General features: G+C 44.8%; 1 protein-coding gene across 7 annotated transcripts in view; it reads left to right on the plus strand.

The window, feature by feature from the left end:
• The window catches only part of SYTL2 (synaptotagmin like 2), a 114199-nt gene that overhangs the window by 40166 nt on the left and 57377 nt on the right, over window positions 1-16656 (plus strand). For 5 of the 7 annotated variants that reach the window (XM_077298622.1, XM_077298624.1, XM_077298620.1 and 2 more), the window contains exon 2: window positions 2803-3193. In XM_077298622.1, coding sequence (XP_077154737.1) covers window positions 3093-3193 — 101 coding nt within the window. In that variant the 5' untranslated portion in view covers window positions 2803-3092. Of the gene's footprint in view, window positions 1-2802; window positions 3194-16656 lie in introns of those variants that run through there. The other 2 variants (XM_077298619.1, XM_077298621.1) reach the window with 1 other exon arrangement.

The raw sequence follows: 16656 nt of genomic DNA on the forward strand, positions 1-16656 counted from the left end.
CCAAAGGAATTTTAGCCCATTCTGCAGTTATAACACCCTCCAGTTCTTGGAGCGACGATGGCGGCGGAAATCGACGTCCAACTTGAATCTCTAAAATCGACCATAAATGCTCAATAATGTTGAGGTCTGGGGATTGTGGGAGCCAGATGAGATACTCAACTTCATTAGAATGTTCCTCGTGAAATGCTTTAACGATTCTAGCTGTATGAATTGGTGCATTATCATCCTGAAAGATGGCGTTCCTCTCCGGGAACAGTGCTTGAACCATTGGATGCACTTGGTTGCCCAAAATGCCTAAATAATGTCGGCTGTTAATTCTTCCATAAAGGGATATCATTGGCCCGACAGATCTCCACGAAATATCACCCCAGATCATCAACCGAACCTCCGCCATGTTTTATGGTTGGGAGAAGGCAGTCTGGATGGAATGCTTCTTTCGGCTGTTGCCAAACGTACCCTCAGCCGGAGGTCGGAAATAGGGTAAACGATGATTCGTCTGAGAATATCACATGTTTCCACTGCTCGAGGGACCAATTCTGGAGGTTTCTACACCACTCTAAACGCTTGGAAAAATTTGTCATTGAGAACAGCCATTTTCTAATTGCAGCTCTTCCGTGGAATCCAGATTTTTGCTGCTCCCGACGAACAGTTTTCGTGGAAACTGGGTTCTGTAGGTGTTCATTGAGCTCAGCAGCGATTTTCGGAGCCATGGTCTTGCGAGCCTCTCTCACAATTCGACCGAATTGACGGTCTCTCTCAGTCAACTTTGACTTTCGGCCGGACCGGTGCTTTGCTGCGGACATTTTTCTTTCTCTTTCAAACACAGTCATTACTTTGGAGACAGTACCTCTTGACACACCAAGCATTCGGGCACTTTCTGTTACACTAGCGCCTGCCATACGAGCACCAACAATTTGGCCTCTTTGAAAATCCGAGAGGTCTGCCATTGGTATCAGGTTCTCATCAATGTCCTTACAATTATGCAAAACAAACAGTTAATTTACATACACATATCACATAACACAAATAAACCACTACAAAACATTACCATATGTCACGGTTTGCATGTTTATAACATGTTCAAAGATTATGATGCCAAAACGTTAGGTGTTTCCATTATTTTGTCCAACCCCTGTGTATGTATATATGTATGTATATGTGTGTAAACATTGTGTCCTCATGGTTACAAACAGGAGCTGTATACAGAAACAAAACAAAAAAAATGTAACCTTCATATGCAAAGGCCCTGGGGGAGAGACTGAGTTACTACCGTAGAACAAGGAAATTTAAAAAACATGGGGGGGAAGAATGAGTAACTTGCTAAGCAGATCTGTGCAAGCTGGTAGATTTGATTTATAATCTTTTGCTCCCAGCATTACCAGTCGCCACCTCATGTGTCTCCACAATGGAATCCGTAAAGTGTGTAAACCTGTTCATATAAAGCGTATGTACTTGACTCATGGTGTAATCATGTGCAGTGTTGGGGCTAAGTGACTAATGGTGCCAGTCATTTCATGTACTATTCATTTCCTGGAGATGCTGCTCCACGTACCGCTGATACAGAAAGACCAAATACTGTACAAGATCTGAACAAAGCATCGAACACTCGACTAAAGTAGTGCTGTACTTCATATAGTCACACTATGTATGTAAATGGTGAGCTAAGTGGTCCTCATAGTGCTCAGTAGTCCCCTTCTTACAGGTAGGAGTCAGTATTATAGTAGTTATATTCTTGTACATAGGGGCAGTATTATAGTAGTTATATTCTTGTACATAGGGGCAGTATTATATTAGTTATATTCTTGTACATAGGAGCAGTATTATAGTAGTTATATTCTTGTACATAGGAGCAGTATTATAGTAGTTATATTCTTGTACATAGGAGCAGTATTATAGTAGTTATATTCTTGTACATAGGAGTAGTATTATAGTAGTTATATTCTTGTACATAGGGGCAGTATTATAGTAGTTATATTCTTGTATATAGGAGCCAGTATTATAGTAGTTATATTCTTGTACATAGGAGCAGTATTCTAGTAGTTCTATTCTTGTATATAGGAGCCAGTATTATAGTAGTTATATTCTTGTACATAGGAGCAGTATTATAGTAGTTATATTCTTGTACATAGGAGCAGTATTATAGTAGTTATATTCTTGTACATAGGGGCAGTATTATAGTAGTTATATTCTTGTACATAGGAGCAGTATTATAGTAGTTATATTCTTGTATATAGGAGCAGTATTATAGTAGTTATATTCTTGTATATAGGAGCCAGTATTATAGTAGTTATATTCTTGTACATAGGAGCAGTATTCTAGTAGTTCTATTCTTGTATATAGGAGCCAGTATTATAGTAGTGTTATTCTTGTACTTTGGGGCAGTATTATAGTAGTTATATTCTTGTACATAGGAGCAGTATTATAGTAGTTATATTCCTGTTCATAGGGGGCAGTATTATAGTAGTTTTATTCTTGTACATAGGAGCAGTATTATAGTAGTTATATTCTTGTATATATGGGCAGTATTATAGTAGTTTTATTCTTGTATATAGGGGGCAGTATTATAGTAGTTATATTCTTGTACATAGGGGCAGTATTATAGTAGTTATATTCTTGTATATAGGGGCAGTATTATAGTAGTTTTATTCTTGTATATAGGGGGCAGTATTGTAGTGGTGACGGTATATTCCTTTTCGTAAATGTTAGTAGTTTGTGGAAATACTGTAGTAAATCTTTCATTTATTATACATTGTTTTATGGCAGTAATTTTTATATATAGTCACATTATCCTTCTCTCCTCAGGTGATGTTGGTGCTCATCGTTGCTTCCTTCTGAATCCGGCCCAGTCTGACACCTGACTGCAGAGACGGGGAGCATGTGAACTGTGTAACCAGGAATGTGGATCCTTCCCAAGAATCTCTTGACCAAAAGTAATGATCAGTTATTTTGCTAACAAGTCCCAAGTCTGGACTGCACCAGAGCGGTGTGTGCTGCACTAAATCCTCCTTCTCCGTGAGATCCGGTCTTCTGGACGACACCGCTGTGCTCTTGGTTTTTTTTAGTTTCCCCGTTATTGATTTTTGAAAGACAAAATGATTGATCTGAGCTTTCTAACGGATGCTGAGAAGGAGGCCATCCTGAAAGTCCTGAACAGAGACTCTGAGCTCAAGAAGGCAGAGGAGCAGCGGATACGGTAAGTCACATTATAAGATGTATTGCAGGGCTGCGAGAAACATTAGGCTGGTTTTCTGTAAAACAGAGGGTAAATCTACCACTTCATAACTCTGCTATAAATGAGCAACTCTGCTACATCTCCTGACAGTACAAAACTGAATTCTACTGTTGTAAATTTACTTCTATCTATTCTATTATCTATCTATCTATCTATCTATTATCTATCATCTATCTATCATCTATCTATTATCTATCTATTATCTATCATCTATTATCTATCTATTCTCTATCGTCTATCTTTTTATCTATCAATCTATCTCAAGGCAGCACTCCTATTTAAAGAAAAGAAGAAACGTGAATAAGTATTATTTATTCCAAGCCCTTCTTCTCTACTTGCATTGCACTTTGATTGCTGCTTTCTTATTGGAATTGCATCTGTAAAAAAAAAAAAAAAATCCACTCTTCCTATGCAAAGATGGATGCAAAACCCCCAACGGTTGTCACCAAAATCTCTTGCATACAACAACTCCCCCAAAAAAGGGGCAGCACTCCAAAGTCAGATGATGAAATTATGAAATATTAGCTATTAACCAGACAGTGCTGATTTAAAAATCCATTTTTTCGTCATCAGAGCTTAGAGTGCGACCCCTATATATTTTTTGAGCTTTATTTTATCTCTATCTATCTATCTATCTATCTATCTATCTATCTATCTATCTATCTATCTATCTATCTATCTATCTATCTATCTATCGATCTATCTCTCTCAAATCCGTCTATTCTCTCCTACGTTGGTAGGTAAAGACATGTAATTTCTGATAATGTCTGGACTTGATTTTTGCTGTTTGCGGCTTTTTAGCTGTGGCTTTTGATAGATGATCACTACTTCTTTGCCCTTGTTCCTGAAGCAAAACACTGAAATGATAACTGTATATTCTAGTAATACAATTTAATGAAATAACTGGAAATATATAGTGACTGCCAGTAGTAACGAAGAGCTCCGCTTTCCTTCACCCTGGGGCAAAGAATCCATTCTCTGTACGGAGGTTACAAACCTTGGGTGGATTTATTAATGCTGACTAGTGAGGATCCACCGTGCTCTGATAAGGCGTTATCTCGGCATGCTTGGGTGCTAAGTGAGTGTTTTCGGCGTGCTCGAATAATGTTTGAGTCCCTGTGCCTGCATGTCTCACAGCTGTTCGAGAGCCAGCACACATGCGGGGACTGCCTGTTAGACATGCAGCCGCGGGGACTCGAACATATTATTCCTCTGTTAGCACCCAAGTATGGAGGACAACACCTCATCAGAGCACATTCGCTCATCACTAATACTAACGTTTCATATATGTACAAAAAAGACCTGTGAAGAATATATTGGGTCATGCCTCATAAAATGCTTGCCCGGTACTATGATATTGAGGATTGGTGTAAATTTTCATTTTCTGGTGCCGGGAAAGAACAATCTACTTGGTGCAGCTTTTGCTCCAATCTGCATACGAAATGTCAATCCTGATAATGTTCCCTCTTTTGTGTTTATCATTAATTCTAAAATCTCTGCTTACTGTTAGTGAATAGAAACCTTCTTGTTTGCAACCAAAGGGTGAAATGATCTAAACCTTTATCGACCTGATATTTCTCAAATCTGAGTGTTTGCAGTTATAGCGCCCCCACTGCCGCAGGGCCGAGGGGTACCCGGTACCGGGCCTCTGAGTCTCTGCTCTGGGGTTTGTCACGGTGGCTAGGCCCGGTCCGTGACCCTGCTGAGGGGCGTACAGTAAATGATATGATGGATGTGGATGGTGGTGGTGCGGTGCGGTAAATAACGAGGACACCAGGTTGCAGTCTCTTTACCTCTTTACTGAAGGTCTCTGGGTCCTCAGTCCGGAATACGGTTCGCCAGGCTGCGCAAGTCCGGCCGGTCCGATGGCACCTCCAGAGTTCTCTTTGCAGGTGGAAATCTGTGCCTTCCTGCTAGCGCTATGTGTTGTGGTCCTCCCCTGCTGTGCTTACGGAAAGTCCCCACAACTGTTGTGTCTGTTTCTCGTGTTCCCTCACAACTCGATTAGATGATGTTCTACTAATCCGTCCCTCCCGGTGTTACGGTTGGGACGCACCCGTATGACGGGTAGGCTCGGAGCTCTTCCGGGACCCTAGAGTCGCCCCTCTCCACAGGTTGCCCCCTATGTCTTCGTAGGTGATTTAGGTGAGACAGCCCGCCTATGACTGACTGTCCTGCCGTTGGTTTGAAGTATTGCTTGAAGCTAGATTTATAAATACTTCCTCGGCGTTCCGGCCGCCGGTAGTTTGCGCCTCAGTAGAATGTTGCCTCGGTCTTACAGCACGACTCCTACTGGTATTCTCCTTCTTGCTTTGATCTCGTTTCTCACTCAGCACAATATATCTCGCTTCTGATCCTTCCTTAGGGCACCGCTGCTATACTGAGCAGGCACAGTCCCGTGACATTCTCTCAAGTTGCCAGGCCTCTGTCAGGATCCCACCCCCGACAGGGGCCCTACCGAATCTTCCCCACAACACCCTCTGCCACAAGGTGTTGCCTGGTTCCAACCCAGTCAGCTTTCTCTCTAACTTCCTGCCTGACCCCCAGTTTTACCAGTATGTGTGGAGTGGCCTAATAAATACCACCCTTAGCTCCCCCTGGAGGCCCAGCTGTGAAATGTATTGGTGTATGTGATACCTGATCAGATGAACTCCTTCAGTGCCATCAGACGTACCATAGCTCCCCTTAGTGGCGGAGCCACAGTACTGCAACGACCAGGACTCTGGGGCGCTGCACAATAATCCTCCAATACATCCTCAGCACAAATGTCTCCTGTCCTCTGCTACAATGAATGAGTGCAAGTGATCGGGCCGGAGTCCAAACTGTTTAGCTTAGAAAGGGTTGTCTAGACTGGAGACAATTATAGCAAAGTCTCGGCTGTGAGAACATCCTTTCTTGTACAGATCCGATTCTTCCCGGTCACTGACGGCAAGAAGGGATCATAATAATGGGGAGGAAATGAACACCCAAGGGAGGAGATTCGGGATGTGTTCACACTCTCCGCACTTGTACTGTAAGTAGCTGCGCAAATCTGCATTAAGTGAAGCCTTTTTTTTTTTCATTTATTTTACTCACTTATATAGCTCCATCCTATTCCACAGCACTTTATAGTCATCATCCTCCGCACTGTCCCCATTGGGGCTCTCCATTTACATCCCCTATCAGTCTTTGGAGGGTGGGAGGAAACCGGAGAACCTGGAAGAAACCCACGTAAATCCAGGGAGGACGTACAAACTCCTTGAAGGTGTTCTACTTGGTGGGATTTGATTCCAGGACCCCCGGTAGTGCTAAGCACTGAGCCACCATGTGCATCGTGTGACCCGGGTCCATGGTCCAGGTTGGTCATCTTCTCCCGCGGACAGGAGTTGTGAGAATTTCCTTACCCTCTGGGATCCCAGGCTTGGCTTATAATTAGACATCAACTGAGTGCAACATGCCGCAAAGATGTCTGCCAGCCCAGTTAATCAGAAGCGGAGCCTGGGATCCCAGAAAGTAAGGAAATTTTGTGTAGATCCTGTCTTCGGCCAGAGAGCATGGACCTAGACCATGGACACGAAGGATTCACTCCTCACTGACACATAGCGTAATTGATCCACAAATGTGTGTCTTAAAAACAAATCCATTTGTCTGATCATAAGATTGGGAGAAAGTCGTATTCTCCTTTTGTTTCCGTTTTGCGGATCAGACTCTGCCATTAAAGTCTTCGGAGATGAAAAAGGGGAGAGAGATTTTGTACTTCAGTTCATCCGTTTTTTTTTTTGTTTTTTTTTTTAGCGCAGTCAATGAATTTTAAATTAATCAGATTTTTTTTATTTCATTAAATAACTTCTGATTGAACAAATTGCAACTTTTAAAATCAGGAAATAAAACTCCTCCAAGCCGCTTTCGCACCAACGATCCAACCCTAATTGTACGCTGGTAAAGCAGACTTTGCTGTAGATGATGATGTCTGCTCCTTTTCTGAATAGGTGAAGGATAATACTGGGATGATCTCATTGGATCGTTACATGTAATATTTCCTTTAAGGAACTGCAGACTAACAATACAGTGATTAATTGTTCACTTAATGCCTTTAATGGCGGCGCAGTCGCTTCCGTACTTCTCTGCAGCTTTTAATGTTCGCCCCTTCTGCCCTTGATATCTGCAGAGTCTTTCTGGTTCCTGTTCCTTCACTCAGAAAATATATTGATCCCACTAATGTATATTTGCTTTGTATAGGGATCTGTGACCTGACCGATTATTCTGGGTGTTGGTCCTGAATATAGTGACTGCAATGTGGGGGGTGGGAGTAGGTGGTGCAGCCAGACCCATCTAGAGGCTCGTGTCCTGTTATCATAGAGGGAGCTGGGATAATGAGACCCCAATAACCCCCCCAATATTTGCCGTTGAGAAAGAGTTTGCACACTAGTCGGCCAGTCTCAAAGGAACACATAGGTTTTCTTGACATTCATCTACACTGTGTGACTGCCCTTTAGGGGTTATTCCCATTTAAACAGTAGAAACAGGAGCGAAAATAGCTTTATTTTTGTAGAAGGTCTGCTGGGTTTAAAGGGAATCAGTCAGCTATGTAATCTGACAGCAGCTTGATGTAGGAGCAGAGACCTTGATTCCAGTGATGTGTCGCTTCGATTCTATTACAGCTGCTGCACACAGTAATCTCTGTTTTCTGTGCCACAAATCCGTGTTTCTCTGAAAATAAGAAGGGGACTTTGATATTTTTTGCTTCGAAATATGTGTTGGGTTTGAGGAAAATAAAGATCTATTATACACTATGTTCCAAATTATTATGCAAACTACATTTTTATCAGATTTTCCTAAATGGTTGGTGCAAATGACAGTCAGTCTAATAAAAGTCATCAGCCGTTAGATTATACATCGAATTTTATTGAAGAAACCTCCCAATGATAACAGTATAATCTCCAAAATGAATAAAAACTCAAAATGCACTGTTCCAAATTATTATGCACAGTAGTATTTCTAAACATTTGATATGTTTTAAAGAACTGAAAATGCTCATTTGTGGAATTTGCAGCATTAGGAGGTCACATTCACTGAACAAAAAAGCTATTTAATGCCAAAACATCCTAACAGGCCGAGTTACATGGTAACATAGGACCCTTCTTTGATGTCACCTTCACAATTCTTGCATCCATTGAACTTGTGAGTTTTTGGAGAGTTTCTGCTTGTATTTCTTTGCATGAAGTTAGAATCGCCTCCCAGAGCTGCTGTTTGGATGTGATCGGCCTCCCACCCTCATAGGTCTTTTGCTTGATGATCCTCTAAAGGTTCTCTATAGGGTTGAGGTCAGGGGAAGATGGTGGCCACACCATGAGTTTATCTCCTTTTATGCCCATAGCAGCCAATGACTCAGAGGTTTTCTTTGCAGCATGAGATGGTGCATTGTCAGCATGAAGATGATTTTGCTCCTGAAGGCACGTTTCTGCTTTTTAGACCATGGAGGAAAGTTGTCAGTCAGAAACTCTATATACTTTGCTGAGGTCATTTTCACACCTTCAGGAACCTTAAAGGGCCCTACCAGCTGTTTCCCATGATTCTGGCCCAAAACATGACTCCTCCACCTCCTCGCTGACTTTGCAGCCTTGTTGGGACATGGTGGCCATCCACCAACCATCCACTACTCCATCCATCTGGACCATCCAGGGTTGCTCAACACTTATCAGTAAACAAGACTGTTTGGAAATTAGTCTTCATGTATGTCTGGGCCCAATACAACCATTTCTGCTTGTGAACACTGTTTAGGGGTGGCCGAATAGTAGGTTTATGCACCACAGTAAGCCTTTGAAGGAGCCTACACCTTGAGGTTTGAGGGACTCCAGAGGCACCAGCAGATTCAAATATCTGTTTGCTGGTTTGTAATGGCTTTTTAGCAGCTGCTCTCTTAGTCCGATGAACTTGCCTGACAGAAATCTTCCTCATTATGCCTTTATCAGCACAAACACATCTGTGCTCAGGTACAGCCACAAATCTCTTAACAGTACGATGATCACGCTTATGTTTTTGGAAAATTTCAAATGTTTTCATCCCTTCACCAAGGCATTGCACTATTTGATGCTTTTCAGCAGCAGAGATCCTTTTTCTTTCCCAAGTAACTTGAAAACTGTGACCTGCTTAATAATGTGGAACATCATTTTTAAGTAGTTTTCCTTTAATTAGAATCACCTGGAAAACCAATTATCACATGTGTTTAAGATTGATTTCAGTGATCCATTGAGCCCTGAGACACAATACCATCCACGACTTAGGTTATTTGAAAAACAAAACAATTACATCTTTATGACACTTAAATGCAATTTGCATAATAATTTGGAACACAGTGTATGTAGGTGTGCAGCGCCCCAGAGTCCTGGTCGTTGCAGTACTGTCGCTCCGCCACTAAGGGGAGTGATGGTACGTCTGATGGCACTAAAGGAGTTCACCTGACCAGGTATCAGTCACACATTACACTTCACACTCCGGCCACCAGGGGGAGCAAAGGGTTCTATGTATTAGGCCACTCCTCACACTCTGGTAAAACTGGGGGTTGGATAGGAAGTTAGAAAGAAGCTGACTGGGTTTTGCCCAGGTAACATCTAGTGAGAGGAGAGCGTTGCTTGGGAAGATTCAGGGGGGTCCCTGTCAGGGGTGGGATCCTGACAGAGGCCTAGCGAAAGGACAGATCGCTGTGCCTGTACTACATTGCGGCGGCATCTTAAAGGACACGAAGCGAAGTATATTGTGGAGAAGTGAGAAACGAGATCACAGCACAAAGGCGATAGAACCAGTAGGAGTCGTGCCCCGAGATCGGCAACATCCTACTGAGGCGCGTAGCCGGTGGCCGGAACGCTGAGAAAGTATTGGGCTCTACGCATTACTTCAAACCAACGGCAGGGCAGTTAATTTTAGGTTGGCTGTCTCACCTAAATCACCTAATGAAGACAACGGAGGCAATTGTGGGAGATGGGCGTCTCTAGGGTCCCTATAAAATAACTCCAGGCCTACCCCGTCATACGGGTGCGTCCTATCCATATCATCTGGGGGACGGAGAGAAAGAACAGAAACATACACGACAGTTGTGAGGACTATCCCGTGGTGCTCAGCAGGGAAGTACTACAACACCCAGGCGCTAGTAGGTAGGCACTGATTTCCACCTGCAAAGGAAACTCTGGATGTGCCTTCGGACCGGCTGGTCTCAGCCAGCCCTGTTAGCAGTGCTCGGGATTGTGGATGCCGAAGCCTTCAGTAAAGAGGTAAAGAGACTGCAACCCTGTGTCCTCGTTATTTACTGCGACCTACACCACCACCTACACCTTTTATTGGGCGCCCCTTAGCAGGACCACGGACCGGGTCGGGCCACTGTGACATCCTCAGAACCGAGAGACCCGGATCCGAGTACCCTGCTGTCCTGCGTCAGGGGGCCGCTCCAGGTGCAGTTAGCCCTGGGTTCCTTCTGAAGCATGACAATGCTAGGCCTCATGCAGCTGAAGTGTGTCAGCCGTTCCTGCATGATGAAGGCATTGAAGCTATGGACTAGCCTGCCCGTTCCCCAGACCTGAATCCAATCGAGCACATCTGGGACATCATGTCTCGTTCCATCCACCAAGGTCACGTTGCACCACAGACTGTCCAGATGACTTATGCTATCAGGTGTGAGAGGAGATCCCTCAGAACATCCACCTCCTCATCAGGAGCATGCCCAGGCGTTGTAGGGAGGTTATACAGGCACGTGATAACTAGAATGTGGTATTTTAGTGTTCTTTATTCTTTTGAGCAGTCTGTGTGTGATGAATGGACAGGTCCTTGAGGGGAGATGTGTATCATTAAGGTTGGTAGCTTCGGTGATCTAAGCCTGGGAAAGCGGGCTCCAGCACGTAAAGTGCTGAGAGAGTTAATGGGGCGTATCAGAGATTGGTGGGATGGATTGCTCACATATCCCACCCTGGGGCCTAGTATGGTGAATAAAATGGAGACCAAGTGTCTCATTCACTGTCTGTGACTGGAGGTGTGGAGGCATCCAGTCTGTTTGCTGAAGGACACTGACCTGAGCAGGCAACCCATACTACTCAATGGACTGCTTACTTTTCTGGGTTTTTTTTCCCTTTGTGCCTGAAAAAAGGCTGTCTTTCGTTTGCTTAAGCTGAGCGGGTTATGAAGTTCTAATAAACCAGAATGGACGTTTTAATGAAACCGCTCCCTGTGCCTACCTGAACAGCAGCTGAGTAAGTGCAAAACTCTACAATTGGTGCTAGAAGCACAGGCATGAATCCCGAGGGGCAGTGTGACTGCCGCAGAGATACCGTATGTCCTGAGTGAAAGCGATTGCAGCAGCAAAAGTCAACATGGAGTTGATAAAGCCACTGGTGCAGGCTGATCTCCGCAGCAGATGGAACTCCTAGGTGAGGCGATCTGTGGCAAGGCAACTGCTTTACTCCCAAGTCCAGGTGATGACTCTCGCATGAGGAAGACTGTAAGGAGAGCTTTACAAAATATGACCCCGGGTGATGACGTTGAGGCAATCCTGACAATTTTTGAAAGGGTGGCGGAATGGGAGAGATGGTCTCCAGTGGGCAGAGGTTCTGGCGCCATATTTAACAGGGGAACTGCAGAAGGCTTATTATGACCTGGTCTTGCAGGACGCAAAAGAGTACGCCAAGTTGAAAACTGAGATCTTGGCACACTTAGGAGTGACTCTGACTGTCAGGATGCACCTCTGGGCCTATTGCAGTGACAAACCTCTCCGTTCCCAAATGTTCGACCTCCTACACCTGGTCCAAAACTGATGGCAATCTGATTCTACCTTCCCAGTACAGATGGTGGAGAGGGTCATCATGGACTGGTTCATGCACTCCCTATCGAGGCCGGTGGAATTCTGGGTAGCCCAGGGAGATCCCTGTTATACCAATGACCTAGTGAACCTGGTGGAAAGGTACCAGGCGGTCGAGAGTTCCTTGGGGAAGCAAAGAGTCTTAGCATCTCCATACTGATATTCCCAAAGTGGGCTGACACCCAAAAGTGGGGAACTAGAGCCACATTTGGGGGGCGTCCAGAGCCCAGGAGTTGAGAGTTGTCAAAGGCCCCATCTAACAGTGTAAATTGTTGAAGGTGTCAGACCGTAGGTCACATAGCCGCTTGTAGCCACATGGCTACCAAGTCAATGGACTGCGGCATAGGATGGCGCTGCTTGTATTTTGCATCTCCTGCCTTTAGTGCTGTCCCTCAAATTGGCGAAGGACCACAGACATCAGTGAACGGAGTGCATATGACTGGTTTGTGGGAGTTTGGTAACCCTAGCGAGGGCCACCATTCCTCATCGGCTGATCCCTGGGAAGATGGTGGGCGTATGCTGAATCCATGGCGACGCAAAGGACTGCATTGTGGCCCGAGTGGTCATAGACACAAACTGTGGCACTGAGTACCATGAGTAGTCAAGGACTTTGCATTGTTTTGGGTTTTCTGGGGGAAAGGGGAAGACGTCTGGTTGACCGGACGACAGCCAGGTCACTCCTAAAAATACCTCGTTGCAGGCCACTGCCGACAGGTTTCCCTTTTGTGTGCTAGTTGGCAATGTGGATGAGGCAGCACCCTCGGAGGCCAATATCCCTGAGCTGGGGGTGTCTGGGGGAAACTTTGGAAGAGCGCAACTCAGGGACTTAACTCTAAAAGGGGCGTTTGATAATGTGGCTGTACTTTAATGGTGTCGCTCAAGAGCCGGGGGTTGACACCAGATGCCCATAGTTTATGGAATGGGTAGTTACTATATCGGGTCACAAGCTGAGAGGTGAGGTAATTGAGCAGTTACTGGTGCCAGGGCCATACAGATGTTAGACATGACCCATGAACATGTTAGGGTTTTCTCTGGGGTAGAAAAAAACCCAGGAACCGATCCTATAGAGGTTCTATGGGCCTGAGTTGTCACAGAGAAATCGAGAATTATTGTAGATCCTGTCCCACTTTACAGCTGATCTCCCTGGTGGCTTAGGCAATGGCACTAGCGCTGAAGTGCCATTTGACCGCATAGTCATGGATCTAGTGGGACCCCTGGTCTAGTCCACAAGAGGGCATCAGCATATCTTGGTGATACTGGACTATGCTATATGGTACCCGGAGGTCATACTATGAAACTGCTCTGCCAAGTGTATAGCCTGGGAGTTTCCATATCTTTTCTAGCACAGGGTTGCCTAAGGAGATCCTAACGGACCAAGAGACCCAATTTGTCAAAGGTGATGAAGGAGTTGTGCAAATCCCTGACAATCGCACCACTCTGGATCTCAGTCTACCATCTACATCTGGGCGGCTTGGTGCAAAGGTTTAATAAAACCTTAAAGGCCATGTTGAAGAAGGTGGTAGAGAAGGACCAGAGAGACTGGCTACTGACATACCTTCTGTTCTCCATCTGAGAAGTCCCACAGGACTCTACAGGATATTCCCCTTTTGAACTGTTGTATGACCAACACCCCCGTGGACTCCTGGAATGTAGAAATTGTGACCTGAGAGGCAGAGTTTACCCCCTACAGGAGTGTAATCAAACATGTAGCCCAGATGGAAGAGAAAATTGCCGAGGTGATGCCCATTGTGGAAGACCACCTCTTCAAAGCACAAGAGGCACAGTCAAGGGTGTACAATAGATCGGTGAGGGTTAGACACTTGAACCGTGAGGATCGGGAACTGGTACCTACCAAATTCCTGGACAAGTGGCAGGGCCCCTATGAAGTAGTTGAAAAGATTGGTGACGTCCACTATAAAGTCCACCAAGCAGGAAGAAGGAAGCCCTACCAGCTGTACCAAGTCAACCTGATTAAGCCATGGCGAGATAGGAAGCCCCGTATTTGGAGGCAAGTCTGAAACTGATGTGAAAGAGGTGGCTGTCGCTGTCACGTGCCCAAAAGCAACAGTGCCGAGAGTTGTTCTGATAACTACAAGGTAGTACTCGGATAATAGAGCATAAGGTTCTGATGGAGCCTCATGTCTGGGTAAACTTGAAGCTGGACCTGATTCCCAAAGTGCATCGAGAGGTGATCTTGAAAGAAGTGAAGCAGATGCTGAACCTGGGAGTCATTGAAGAGTCAGTCCAGTCCCATAGTCTCTGTGCCGAAACCAAATGGAGAATGGCGGTTTTGCAATGACTATAGGAAGCTGAAGTTCAATACGTACTCCATGCCTCGTGTCAATAGATTGATTGAAAGGCTAGGGCCTGCCCAGTACATTGCCTCCCTTGACCTCACAAAAGGATATTGGCAAATTCCCATGTCCCAAGATGCCAAGGAGAAGACTGCCTTCTAAACGCCAGATGGATGCTTCCAGTGCACAAGGATGCCATTTGGGTTACAAGGAGCTTCAACCACCTTCCAGAGAGCCATGGATCGGATCCTAATTCCCCACAAGAGGTATGCAGCGGCCTACCTGGATGACGTGATCTTCAGCCAGAATTTGGAAAGCCATCTGAGCAAACTCCAGGCAATACTTGATGCTCCACAGAATAAGAGGTTTTCCATAAACTCAAATAAATGGTAATGGAGGAAGCTAAATACTTGGCTATGTTGTGGGCAGGGGTGAAATAAAGCCACAAATAAAGTTGACACTATCCAAAGTTGGCCACAACCTCTGCCTATGAACACTCTGACCTGCTTCTTTGACATTTTGGGCTACTACCAACAGTTTATCCCTAACTTCACCATGATAGCAGCCCCTCTGATGGACCTCCTTAAAGGGAAGAAGTCTAAGGCAAAGTGGTCTCCAGAAGCTGAGATGGTCTTCTAGGAACTGAAGCTAACTCCATGCAAACAGCCAGTGTTGGTGGCACTGGATTTCTTTGAGGAGTTTGTGGTGCAGATGGATGCTTCAGATATCGAGCTGGGCGTTGTCTTCTCACAAGAGCTGAACGGGGAAGAGCACCCCATAAACTGTCCAAGTCGGAGACTGACATCCTGGGAGTAGAATTAGTCCATAGTGGAGAAAAAATGTTTGGCCATCAAGTGGGCATTGAACACTATTAAGATACTAGCTCTTAGGCAGGAAATTCAGGCCATGCAACGCTGAGGCGAATGAACAAGAAGGTGAACAATGTAGTTCTTAGTACTTCAGGATTTTGGCTTCCATGTGGAGCATAGGCCCGGGAAACTGCATGGAAATGTTGACTGTCGAGAGTCCACTGTTTGGCAGAAGGTGTCAAGCCCCCGAGCTTTAGGCAGATGGTGGGGGGAACAGGTTGAGCAGAGATATGAATCATCGAGGGTGGTAGGTTTGGTGACGTAAGCCCAGGAAAGCGGGCTCCAGCACGTATATTGCTGAGTGAATTAATAGGGTGTATCGGGGCTGGGTTTTATGAGCAGTCATGGATGAGTGGGACTAACTGCTCACATGTCAACACCCTGGGGGTGTGGTTTGGAATATAAAATGAAGACCAAGTGTCAGGACTCTGAACATTTTGATTACCTTTTTGTGCATTACTGCCCTTTTCCAAGATGGCATCTTTGGTCTCATGTGCACTGTCTTCCTGCTATACAACTCCACCCCAGCCTTTAGTCTGTGCTAGAGTATTCTGTCTTGCATCCAGCTCCTGATGACTCCCTGGCTTTGCACCTGCACCTGCTCCTGTGAACCTGTGTGGAGATCCTGCTACTCGGCTCTGAATTTCCGCTGCATACATCGGTTTCCAGTAATCCTCCATCTGGCTGCTTGTTTGTTTCCATCTGCATTTGCTGGATATTGTAAGCTGTTGCTGCTCTGCTTGAACCTGAGACTTTTACCCAGGCCTTCCTGGTTGTGCTAAGATATTATTTGAACTGCCTTATAAGCATATCTCTGTGTTTGGACTACCATGGACTTATTCGTGTCAAGTATCCTCAAGAATAATTGTGCTTCATAGACTTTCCGCGTGATTGCATTTTCCTCTGAAGTTTCCTATAGACTGCTAAGCTGCGTTTAATATTTACCCCAAGTGTTGTGGACTTGAGTTTTTCTCTGCACCTGTTTGAATCACCGTGTGATAATATAGACTTTACCACTTATAAAACTGTGTCCTGTAGTTGTCTTGTTCCATGCAAAGAGTCTCCTGAGTTATCCCTTATAATCATTACACCAAGTGTCTCATTCAGTGTCGGTGACTGGAGATGCGGAGGACACTGAGCAGGAGAACCCGCACTATTAAATGGACTGTTTACTTATTGCTTTTTTTAACTTGGTGCTGGAAAAGGCTGTCTAGAGAGTTAGTGAAGTATTGAAACCAAGAAGATTCTCTTTAAGACTACCTAGCAGATGTTTAAATTGCCAGGATAATGAGGCTAATTAAATGGATTAATGGAAAGTTTATTACATAGGATTTCATAATATATAATGATGCACAATATGAGATAAGCTAGGATGGCTAAAAATATGTTCGGAGTACTCACCTCCAATTGAGGAAAGTCAACATCTCCCTAAAACATAGG

This window comes from Ranitomeya variabilis, chromosome 3 (genome assembly GCF_051348905.1).
Source record: "Ranitomeya variabilis isolate aRanVar5 chromosome 3, aRanVar5.hap1, whole genome shotgun sequence".
Taxonomy (NCBI): Eukaryota; Metazoa; Chordata; class Amphibia; order Anura; family Dendrobatidae; genus Ranitomeya; species Ranitomeya variabilis.